This window comes from Amblyomma mixtum, chromosome 4 (genome assembly GCF_055824585.1).
Source record: "Amblyomma mixtum isolate Tamu chromosome 4, ASM5582458v1, whole genome shotgun sequence".
Classification (NCBI taxonomy): Eukaryota; Metazoa; Arthropoda; class Arachnida; order Ixodida; family Ixodidae; genus Amblyomma; species Amblyomma mixtum.
Window position 1 is genome coordinate 132,063,340 of NC_143015.1, and position 12,415 is coordinate 132,075,754.

Consider the following 12,415-nt stretch of genomic DNA (forward strand, 5'->3'; position numbering starts at 1 on the left):
AACAAAGAATAGCAATTGCGCCAAAGAGAAAAATGGTCCAGCTGGGGCTCGAATTGCTGCCTCTTGAGTCCTGAGCCGGGCTCGCATATTCTCGAGCACTTAGGCATTTTTTCCTTTATTGCGTGGAAAAATTGACGTGCAGGAAAATGTGCATGTTCGTTCGACTAGGTTTAAAGGTGGCCTTGTCTTTTTGTGGTAAATAAGAATATAAATATAAGAACTATAAATAAGAGCAGCACTGGCGCAAAAGTTCTGGACATTATATGTCACCTAGTTTCATCGCTGAGAAGCGGAGCATTGTAGGCCATATTTTTCTTCCTTCTAAATATTTGATCTATGTAAACAAACGGGGAGCTTTGGATAAACTAAAGCTTGGCTAGTTTGCAATGTGTGCGTGAACTGGTGGAAAAGTGCAGGAAGATGGAGGAAATTGTACAAAACAAATAGGCGCTGTGTGATCCCTTTTCGTTACATCGTGGTTCTTCGGTTGGCAGTCCAATCTTTTACTTGTGAAACGATATTATAAAATTATGAATATCGGAGCGCGGGCAGCTCGTACGCTTCGTCTTTGTTCAGGCATGGCGCAGCCCATTTAGATAACAACGAAGCACTAAGCCAACCCGTGCAGTCGTGGCAAGCGTGGGGGCAAGACTCTGCTGCATTCACATGAAGCAATACGCATTTGTGTACAAGGTATTGTTGATTGTTTTCTTGATTACGCAATCATTCCGTCTGCTTAGTGGTTATTTGCCACGGATATTTGACCATTGAGGAAGTGCAATGGAAGATGAGGTGCAAAACTCAGGAGATAAATAAGACTGCGTATGTGTGAGAATGCGCACGCCCGCGCGCTTGCTTTGTGAACACTGTCACCTCTTGCTGCGGCATGATGCAACCCAATGCAGCGTATCTCGCAATTCTGCCTGTACATGGCTCTGCGTTGTCGCCGCCGCGACGCCGCCGTACCCTTTCTGATCTGTGCTCCGATTCGCCTTAAGAGTATGACGCTATAGCTTATGAGTTAATGCCAATATATGCAGAATTGGTCGTTCCCTACTAAACATTCATAGATCCCTGGGAGTACCCATACCACTCCTGGCTCAGCGGTGCAACGCTTAAGCTGTGTACCGAGCAACCTCGCGCGACCAATCATTAATTTAACCGCTACCGGCCAGGTTGCATGAACGGGCCATTTTTTTGTGTACCATCGAGCGTTATTACACACACACAGAACAGTCTTCGCTGAATGGTGCGAGTAAGAGAAAGAGAATGAACATTTATTGTATCAAAGGAGGCCGGAGCGGATTGTGCGCGGGCTCCTCATTCCAGGACACCAGTGGCTTGCGCTTCGGCGATGGAGACTGGCGCATATCGAGTCTTACAGGGGGCCGCCGGCCAACGGCGCCTCATCCACGCTTACTTTCCAGGGGCAAGTAAGGCTTACACGTTAATAAGTGAACAAAAGGCAGGGCTTGTGAGTTTGTCAAATGATTGCTTGATATTAGAGTGATGCAGGGTCGCCTAACTAGTTAACTAGTGCCGAAGCACAGCCGTACAGCCGAAGCACATAAGAAGGAAGCCTAAAAACTCTACCGCTGGTGTACCATGCAGGCTTCGCCACGCCAAGGACTGGCGGTTCACACTAAAGCATGCTCTAAAGCATCCGTACTGCCACCAGTTTTCCGACGGTCAGGACTTCGAAACGGGAACAACTCGAAGCGTGCGACAGAATAGGAGAGAAAAAGCTACGAGTGATGTAGGGAACCGCTTTGGAACCGCCCACGTCCATCACCTCAGTTTTTCCAGGAAGCTTAGTTGTCATGGACTGGTTACGCGTAAGTGCGTCTGCTCCGGTTTGCGATAGCGGGTGTACATTCGGGTGTGGAACGGCAAGGGGTCGCAGGCGTCCGAAGCGAATCTAAAGTGGCAGAGTGCGTCTAAATTAAACGTGGGCGTTGCGGTTCGATTACCTTGAATGGAGAAAAAGGTGTTCGATGGTCTTCTCGCCAGACTACGACATCCGCCGTTATCGTAGAGTCTTTATTTGCAGTGGTCTACTGCGGGTCATGAGCGAACAAGTAATGGCTGGAAAGGAAAGTGATAAGTGTAATGATAAGGAAACGGAAGAACGTAGAGTAAGTAAGGGAACAAACGAGGGGTAATGACATCCTAGTCCAAATCAAGAATAAGAAATGGGCTTGGGCCGGGCATGTAATGCTAAGGAAAGCCTACCGATAGTCGTTAGGGGTAACGGACTGGATATCAAGAGAAGGTAAGCGTAGAAAGCAGAAAGTGAAAGATGCGGGCGGATGTAATAAAGAAGTTCTTGCTCGTATACGGTGGCAAGTTTTTGCCCGTATAGGTTGGCCGCAGCTGGTACAGGACAGTGTTAATTGGAGAGACATAGGAGAACCATTTGCCTTGTTGCAGACGTAATCAGGTTGATGGTGATTGTATGCCTATGTTTAGCCCGTTGTGCTTTTAGCGGTGCGGGCGGGGCATTATTATTTTTCATTCCTTTTAATCGCCCACTCTAACTTTTTGTATGCCTATGTCTGCTAGAGCCTCTACTTGGCAATACGAGTGTAGCTCAGAAAGTTCACGCACTTTCCTGGTGGTCGATGTTTACTTAATTATCCTCGATGTATGTGCGCAAGCTTATGTTTTTTGCAAATCTAGCATCACTGGGGCGAGCTTTACGCAAGGTGTAAGTCAAAATATTTAAGTGGAGAAACTTTTGCGTACAAAATTGATCACTCAACGGTAGGAAATATTCTAAACTAGATTTCGAGCAACCTGATAACTAGGATGTTAACGCTACATTTAGCGTATTACACGTAAGATCCTCTACAGCTGCCATGTTTTTCATATTAGAGGAGTTTCGTGTAGGCTGGTATTTTTAGTGAATTGCTAGTCGCAACCACTGAAACGGCTTAAAAGGAATGACCGAAGCGTTATGTCCCATTCTGCGCTTGGCGCATTCCATGCCAACTTTTCGCTCCGTGGTGTATGAAATATCAACCAATTAGCGCATCTTCTTTGATGTAGGAGGACCTTCTGCATTTTCTTCTAGTCAGCGGCAACATGGTGGTCCACCCGTGAAGGTGAAGCCGCCATTCAGTGTAAGATTACAAAAGCGCGAGCTTTATTTTTGGCATGGCACCTCCTGCTAGACATTCCCAAACGAGGTAAGAGTTTTCGTGCAACTCTGGGATCTGGGAACACACTCTCTCCTAGGTGTAACGCTCCGATGTGCTGCGTGAAGCACTTATGCGACACCCAAAGAGACCTCCAGAATTTTTAGAATTCAGTGATACCTGCTAGGTATCATTAAATCCCACTCGGTTCGCTATAAATAGAGAGATGCGACCTGTTAAGCACCCGATGTTGCATTCGAATGCAACCCTATGTTGCATTTCAGATACAGATCTGCGCGGCAGTTATGTGTTGTGCTTATTGATACAGATCTGCGCGGCAGTTATGTGTTGTGCTTATTGATGCATACCGCGTTCCTTGTTATATTTTGTTGACTACTTGAGATATTGCATTCATTCCTGACACCAAAATTTATTTATTCCCTTAACTACATAAGCGAGAGGCCGCATTCGTAAGTATCTTTATGGTTTTCTCATGGTTTGGTTCGGAAATTTTTGATCACCTGTGAGGCTACCGAACTCATGGAATCAACGCCAGTAAAGTTTTAATTTTATATTTTGCTTTACTCTTCTGATATTCATTCATTTGTTTTGATTTAATATTGAGCTCTACTAGGATGCTGCTCTAAATTGGCGCCCTTGTTGCGTTGACCACAGAATAAGCACCGGTTCGCGACTATAGCTTTTTGAACTGTTTAGGCATTGTGCTGTTTGCAGATATCGAAACCAATCTTAACTACACTGCGCAAAATCAGATTATCGGAAATCTCGTCAGTTCATGCCTGTGCCTTTGCTTTCTAAAAGCGCATTTGGAATGAGTTGCCAGAGACGGAACCAGCTTTACTCCGAAGAAGCAGGTCGACGTATTAACAACCAGGGAAATTTAGAACAATTTACCGGCATGCAGTGCAAAAGCGAGCGCGCCACCGATTTTCGTTTATTCCAGTTTCAAAGCAAAAAATACATTGGCCTAGAATTTTGTCTGTGCTACGCAATTCAGAAGACAGATGAATTATTTGCATTAATCTAGCGATTATGAGACCACAAATTCAAGAACTACGTTTAAAGGGCGCTGCATCTCACGCCCTGAAACTATTTATGAACCTGTTTTTCAAGTTGGCCGCCTCAGTAAAAAGCTCTCTCTTTATTTCGATTTTAATTGGTATGCGATGAAGCCATTAAAATGGTCACTTAAAAAAAGTACCCGTGTATTCCGTGCTGCACCTCTACTACCTCAATGCAGTAATGCATGCAGGCTGGCTGATGTTTCGTTGCCATAGAAAAAGAACAGATTTTGAGAAAAAGTACTTGCATTCTTGCCTGTGTTTTGTGCAGTCGCCTAGGACGGCGAGTAACAGCTTGCTACTGCTGAAGTACGAACGTAATTCGTGCTGATACTGTGCTGTCAAAGTTATCGCCTGGCGCATGTTAAGGCAATCGGGTTGTTGGCCGCCTTCCATGAATAAAAATCATAGCAGTCGCCTTCCATGACGATTGGGTTCTCGGCGAGGATTCCGCAGATGTGGACGCCATTTTGTATCGAGGATTCCGCAGATGTGGACGCCATTTTGTAAGGTCATATATAAGCACAGTTAGCGAATGGCTTGATTATAGGCGAGTCAAAATGGTCGGTCCGTATGACTGCTTTAATACTATTCAGCGAAAGCAGTCGAGAAAGCATCTTGAAATTAGCCGCTCACTTCTTACCCCCTCATCGCGCTTCAACGGGAAAACAATCGTTAATTTCGTAGGCAGAAGATGGCGCCACCAGTACCATCGTCGAGGAAGTTGCTTGCTTGTTTGTCTCCGATCCTGTAGATGGCTCGAAGTTGTAATTAATTCTCATTCAATCATGCAAGTGCCTTATCCAAACAATGTATAGTATTGCCGTCGTATGCCATTTTTGCGCTAAACTTCACCTCGAGTAATTGAATTGGTATCTGGCCACCCCATGATGGCTGCATTAAACATTAGCACTCAGCACGTAAACCTTTTAAGGAGTGATAGGTTCAAGAAAAATGAAATTTGAAGCAAATTCTGTTATGTTAGATCAAAATCTGCATCTCTTATAGCCCTTTCCATTCCCTCTCTGTGATCTCTGTAGAGCCTCGGAGCTATACAACCACCACAGCCGTAACATCAAGGCCTACAACGGCGACTAGCCCCACCAAGCGAAAGGAATGTGAGTTTTCGAGGCGTTACTGGAACCTGGGCGTAAATAAGTTCCTGCTCTAATGTTGGCGGTGAGATTGTGAAAGACAAAAACGGTTAGGGTTAACGTTATGCAAGTAACCTTACTATTTCTAACATTGCAAAAAAATGGCTGAGGCTTAACTTGGTTAAGCCTGGAGAATGCGAAGCATCATCGTGTCGCGTAATTTGGAGGCGCACAACCACAGCGACGGCGCGAGGTGGGCCCCCGTTTCTCCACTGTCGTGACGTCATCGTGTCACGTGGTGTGACGTCATGTATCACTTGATTTGGAGGCGCACAACCACAGCGACGGCGCGAGGTGGGCCCCCGTTTCTCCACTGTCGTGACGTCATCGTGTCACGTGGTGTGACGTCATGTATCACGTGATTTGGAGGCGCACAACCACAGCGACGGCGCGAGGTGGGCCCCGTTTCTCTACTGTCATGACGTCATCGTGTCACGTGGTGTGACGTCATGTATCACGTGATTTGGAGGCGCATAACCGCGGTGAAGGGCTGAAGTGGTAGCTAAAGTAGTATGCTTCGCATAATACAAACAAGCAATAGAGTTAGCCTCAGGAAGTCTGGGAAATGTGCCGAGCTAATTGTGTATCTCCAGAGATGATTAAGAGTTGCAATTTTATTTTCCTTCAATTAATTACCTCATCGACATGTGTCTGCCTCGAGCAACTCTGCATGCCGCGTGACGTTTGTCGAAAATACTCGCGACCAGCGATAAAATTGGCGTCACGCTGTTTCAGGTAGCGTGATCCAGCACGAAGAACCGCTCTGTAGAATGGAGATGAACTGATGGGTTTAGTGTCTTCGGAGGGGAAAACTGCTCCAGGCCGGAACGGGACAAATTTGCCCCCGATTTAACCGGTTAAGATAAATGCGCCTGAACGAAGCTTGCACGCTTGCCCTCGTTTAGCTTTGTTTGCCTTCATTAACGTTTTTACAAGCTTGAAACTTGGAGTTGCTCTGACGGGTCATTGCACTCGTTCCTCGGGTTTCCGGCCTGGTACCTGCCTGCGCGTGCAACCGAATTTCTTACTGTGTTTAACGAAAAGGGATGACACCAGGGTAACAGTAGAATCGTCACAGATTGAGAATATTAAGGCGAAAGCCTTTAATGCCTCATGCTGTCGTTAGCAATTCGTGTCGGCAGCCGTGTCTGCGTCCGTGTCGGCAGCCGTGTGGACAGATGTGTCGACAGATGTGTCCGCGTTTTGACAGGTGTCCACCGAGATATGTGAGACAGTTACTGCGTAATTTCCTTTCCTCAAATACAATTTTCACTTTCTTCATTACGGCCCCTCTTTCTTCTTTCACTGCCACTTCCTCCCTTCCTGCACAGTGCGGTTAAGGTGTCCACCGAGATGGCTGAGAATTACAGCGCCATTTCCTTTCCTCAAAAAGCGTTGCGTTCAAAGGGCAAGGCATCGCGCCGAACGGATGGTGGCGTTCCGTGGACTCCCTGGCAGCGCTACAACACGCTGTCGCGTTCCACTCCTGAAGGCGGAGCTTAAGCGCCATTAATTAGTACTCAATTAATGTTGAGTGATTAATCAGTATTAGTCATTACTTAGTAATTTGTCGTTACTTCGTCATCAATTATGTGTGACGTCATCCAGTAGTGACGTCACCAGTGTCACATAGGCAGAGTCGTGCGGAAAACGCTTTCGCCTCTACGCACTTTAGACAGTCAAAGTGCCCTCTGAATTTTTTTCACTGCTGACAATAAAAGCTGGGTTACCCTATGGTGAAAATGTGTCGAACAACTCAAGGTAAGAATAAAAATAAATACATGCAGAATGTAACGGTTGCCATCGCGTCTGAGGCACATTTGCAAAAATAGCCTAGGCGAACCATGTCCAGGTTCGAAAGTAGAAAACCTGGCCGCCGTGAACTTGGCACAGTGGGCAGAACATAGTACGCGACATGGTGAAGTTGTCAGCATGTCACTGGCATGTCAGCATATCAGTGAGAGGTCACCAGTGGCTAACGATGTATATATATATATATATATATATATATATATGGTAAAATGCGAAATTGAGAAACGCTGCATTTAGGTAAACATTTATTGCTAGTCGACGTTTCGCATAGCGCCTGTCCTTTTTCAAGAAAGGACAGGCTCGCATTAAACTAGCAATAAATGTTTACATAAATGAAGCGTTTCTCAATTTCGCAAGCATGCATGTATATATATATATATATATATATATATATATATATATATATATATATATATATATATATATATATATATATATAATTAAGCAAACAAGGAATGGGAATGAGGGGCTCGTTGTAAATATGACAGAAGCCAACAGCCACAGAAACCAAGGGGCACAGGGGATTTTTTTTTTAATTAATTTATTTATTTTGTGGTGTTGATCAATTTAGAATATTACTTAATATGTCATCGCTTAAAGCTAATTGATTAGGAAAGCAGAAGAAAAAACAACCACATGCCGCCGGTGGGATCCGAAACCACGACCTCCGAATTACGCGTCCGGTGCTCTACCTCTGAGCTACGGCGACGGCTGTCAAACCTTCTGCTTTCGGGGGTATTTATGTTTACAAGTAACCTAACCTTGAGAGTGTTCATCAGCGCCACCCACGTTCATAAGCGGCGCACGTGGAACGTCCTCATTTACCGCAGGTGTGACGTAGAACGTCATCGAACGGAGAGGATGGAAGCTGTGTGAGAACCCTCTTATGCTTCCTATGGCATCAAGGCTGCCAGAATCGAGGCCCTCGCTAAGCAATTAAGCAAACAAGGAATGGGAATGAGGGGCTCGTTGTAAATATGACAGAAGCCAACAGCCACAGAAACCAAGGGGCACAGGGGATTTTTTTTTTAATTAATTAATTCATTTTGTGGTGTTGATCAATTTAGAATATTACTTAATATGTCATCGCTTAAAGCTAATTGATTAGGAAAGCAGAAGAAAAAACAACCACATGCCGCCGGCGGCATGTGGTTGTTTTTTCTTCTGCTTTCCTAATCAATTAGCTTTAAGCGATGACATATTAAGTAATATTCTAAATTGATCAACACCACAAAATAAATTAATTAATTAAAAAAAAAATCCCCTGTGACCCTTGGTTTCTGTGGCTGTTGGCTTCATATATATATATATATATATATATATATAATGCAGCAAAAAAAGGGGGAAATCTTTGCACGGTATGTAGTAGTAAGAACGTAGAGCAACGTTTGAAACGCTTGAAACAATTTATTGACGTTTCGACCGTGGAACGGCCTTCGTCAGACCGTGCAACGGCCGTTCCACGGTCGAAACGTCAATAAATTGTTTCAAGCGTTTCAAACGTTGGTCTACGTTCTTACTATATATATATATATAGCGAAGTGTACGCTTCGTTAAAGGAGACATATTTATTCGACTCGACGTTTCGTTCCGATCCTCAGGTAGACCCTACCGGGCTACCTTCTCCTGAAGAAGATCGGTGTTCCGATCGAAACGTCGAGTCGAATAAATATGTTTCCTTTAACGAAGCGTACACTTCGCTATATACTATTGCAAGCAGTCAAGTACTTCATGCTTTCGCAACCTGTAATATATATATATATATATATATATGAGAGAAGCCAACAGCCACAGAAACCAAGGAGCACAGGAGATTTTTTTTATTTATTTATTTTTTTTTGGTGTTGATCAAGTAAGAATATTACTGTCGCTTAAAGCTAATTCATTAGAAAAGCAGAAGAAAAAAAAACACATGCCGCCGGTGGGATCCGAACCCACGACCTCCGAATTACGCGTCCGGTGCTCTACCTCTGAGCTACGGCGACGGCTGTCAAACCTTCTGCTTTGGGGGGTATTTATGTTTTTTTTTATAAATAACCTAACCTTGAGAGTGTTCATCAGCGCCACCCACGTTCGTAAGCGGCGGACGTGGAACGTCCTGAGTTACCGCTGGTGTGACGTAGAACGCCATCGAACGGCGAGGGTGGAAGCTGTGAGAACCCTCTTATGCTTCATGGCATCAAGGCTGCCAGAACCGAGGCCCTCGCTAAGCAATTAAGCAAACAAGGGAAGGGGAATGAGGGGCTCGTTAGAAATATGAGAGAAGCCAACAGCCACAGAAACCAAGGAGCACAGGGGATTTTTATTTATTTATTTATTTATTTTTTTGTGGTGTTGATCAAGTAAGAATATTACTGTCGCTTAAAGCTCGGAGGTCGTGGGTTCGGATCCCACCGGCGGCATGTGGTTGTTTTTTCTTCTGCTTTTCTAATCAATTAGCTTAAAGCGACAGTAATATTCTTACTTGATCAACACCACAAAAAATAAATAAATAAATAAAAAAATCCCCTGTGCTCCTTGGTTTCTGTGGCTGTTGGCTTCTCTCATATTTCTAACGAGCCCCTCATTCCCCTTTCCTATATATATATATATATATATGTTAGGTGCAGAGAAACTGCCAGTAAGCAATATGCATAAAATATAATTGCAGTTACCGCATGAAAATTCCGATGTGCACCTTGACGGCGAAAAGAGAATGTCGGATTCAATTTTTTCTGTTGAAAGGTAGCGTTGAGCACTGTCTCGAGCTCTCTGCATGTAGGCCGAGAAACTGTTCTCATGTGACGGACTCTAGATACAGTGACGCCGTTGGTTGCAGGGGCAGGGACCCTACTGTGCACGATAAAGGCCCCTAGTGGTCCCAGTCGCAGCGCAGATTACATACTGCAGCGGCTACCTTCTCCGGACATATGCAACTACACCATACTTGATATCTTGCAGTCACCGGACGGGAGCTACAATAGTGAGTCAGCCACTTCGGAATCAAGCTTATTTCTTTTTTTATTTACTTCAACGCATTGAAGGCCCTGCAATGGCGATTAACTACCGTTTCCAGCGCAGTTCTTTCACCAAAGTTCGTCCAATTTAGAACCTTAATAGAAAAATTTGGTCAATACCTGTGGCCTCATTTATCGCCCAAGAATAGATGCCCGCTGGCAAAACCAAATGTAGCGTTCCTATAAAATAACGTTCATGCGCACATACTAACCTGCCGCAAAGTAGCGTTCATGCAATTTCATGCCTCAATCCAACGTTCTGTGCAACCGCGCAAGACAAGACAGTATCTTGGTTGTTTGTACTTCTCACCAGTTGCGAGCTAACGATCCAATCAGGGAGAAGACGCGCCAGAAAACACAGGCACGCTTTTTCGTTCAAAGATGCAGCTGTCTGCTCCTCAGTGGCGCAGGGTCCACTGTTTTCAGCTTGTAGTGAAAATATTGCATTTTGCGCTAGACATCTCCGAAAGACCACAACGCATCCATCTTCTAGCAAATTCTTTTATTTTGAGAGCCCTCAACATCTTGCGTTCCTGGTTGCTAAGGGAGTATACACGATTAAGGCCGCCATCTGCGGAGGATCTGTTCATTTGGTCATGTTCCAGTCTTTTAACTGTTCGGGATTCGCAGAGACCCGGTACCTGTTCCTCCAGCCTCACGACAGCAAGTACCTCTTCACTCTCAGCTTCACTGGAAGAGTGGCGGAGGCGAACGGCCTGGTTAACCAACCGCAGTTCGCTTCGAGCGCCCAAGAGATCCGCCAGTATCTGGACTTGAGGGGCTTCGGCCTTTTGCGGGAATCCCCAGGCATTTTTACCTTTCACTGGTCGAGCGAAAAACTGGCCCTTCAGCAAATCTCTGAGGTAAGTGCTGGAGCCGTAAACTATATAAGTTTGCGACGCCGTGGTACCTCATTGAGAAGATCACACTTAATTCGAAGCCTTCGTGCACTCCTGAAGTACAAGAGTGGTTGGCCCCGTTGTCTTATTCTGAACAGTGATAAACTTCAGCTCAAACAAAGCATTAATGGGGGGGGGGGACGTGCTTAACGATTACAGGCGCCGACAGGTGACAGTACTAGTTCGATAGCAGTATTAGTTGACGAAGACGACGATGTGCAGTGCACAGCGTGCGAGTGTGCATATTAGTCTGAAAATAGTATTACTCGAAGACGGCCACGATGTGCAATGCGCAGCGCGAGAGTGGGTTGCAGTTTAACAAGAGGCGTGATCAGCGGCGGTGATAACATAGTGCTCTCGTGCAGTGGCCAGCGAAGCTGTTCTGTTCGTGCTACAGCGGGTTGGAATCCCAGTCGCGCCACTATTCATGTTTTGTATTTATTTATGGTTTGACCAAAGTCATCCTCAAGCTCGAGATTTTCAGATTAGGCCTAGTGAAGTAGCGCTTTCTCATTAAAATTCCTTTTCTTTGTTCAGCATACAAGCAATGCCTTTTAACTGGCACAGTTCAACTTCCCGGAGCATCTCATAGGAATCAAGTAGCCAGTCTGGTAGTCATCATCATCATCAGCTTGACTACGGCCACTTCAGGGCACAGGCCTCCCCCATGACTCACCAGTCGACCCTGTCCTTTGCCTGCTGCGGCCACCGTATCCCCACAGACTTCTTAATGTCATTCCCCCAACTAATTTTCTTCAGCCACCTGCTGCGCTTGCCTTCTCTTGGAATACACTCTGGTAGTATCTTCATCTAATTGCGTTTTACGGTGCAGCATACCCGCTTAATGTCATTTCTACTTTCTCAAAGATGCCGCCGGGCTGGCTCAGTGGTTATGGCGCTCGGTTGCTGACGCGAAAGATTCTTAAATCCTTGCCGAGGCTGTCGCATTTCGATAGAGACTAAATGATAGAGGCCCGTGTACTATGCAATGTAAATGCACATAAAAGAACCCAGGTAGTCGAAATTATCCGGAGTCTGGTGTCCCCCATATCCTGAGTCGTTTTGGATTGTTAAAGCACATAGAACCATAAAAATACTTTTTCAAAGAAGAGGTAGAAAATGCTCCTGAAGCCCAACTGAAATTTTGTGTGGGACGAAGAGAGCGCCTGTGTAATCCTCGGCGGAACTGCAGTTGCTAATAAACTGCTGGAGTTAAACACTGCTGATTTCAGCGCAGTGCCATTTTGCATTGTGTAGCCCCGCAGCGATGGGCAAATGGTTGAGCATCCGCCCCGCGTGCGGGAGGTGCGTGGTTCGATCCCCTGTGCCGCCGGG

At 45.4% G+C, this 12,415-nt stretch overlaps 1 protein-coding gene across 1 annotated transcript in view; it reads left to right on the forward strand.

Moving 5' to 3' along the window:
• Window positions 1-1,354: 1,354 nt before the first annotated feature.
• LOC149348246 (uncharacterized) overlaps window positions 1,355-12,415 on the forward strand; it is a 28,372-nt gene continuing 17,311 nt past the window's right edge. Inside the window, exons 1-4 of the mRNA XM_089541708.1 lie at window positions 1,355-1,433; window positions 5,260-5,337; window positions 10,004-10,147; window positions 10,812-11,044. Coding sequence (XP_089397834.1) covers window positions 1,355-1,433; window positions 5,260-5,337; window positions 10,004-10,147; window positions 10,812-11,044 — 534 coding nt within the window. The remainder of the gene's footprint in view (window positions 1,434-5,259; window positions 5,338-10,003; window positions 10,148-10,811; window positions 11,045-12,415) is intronic.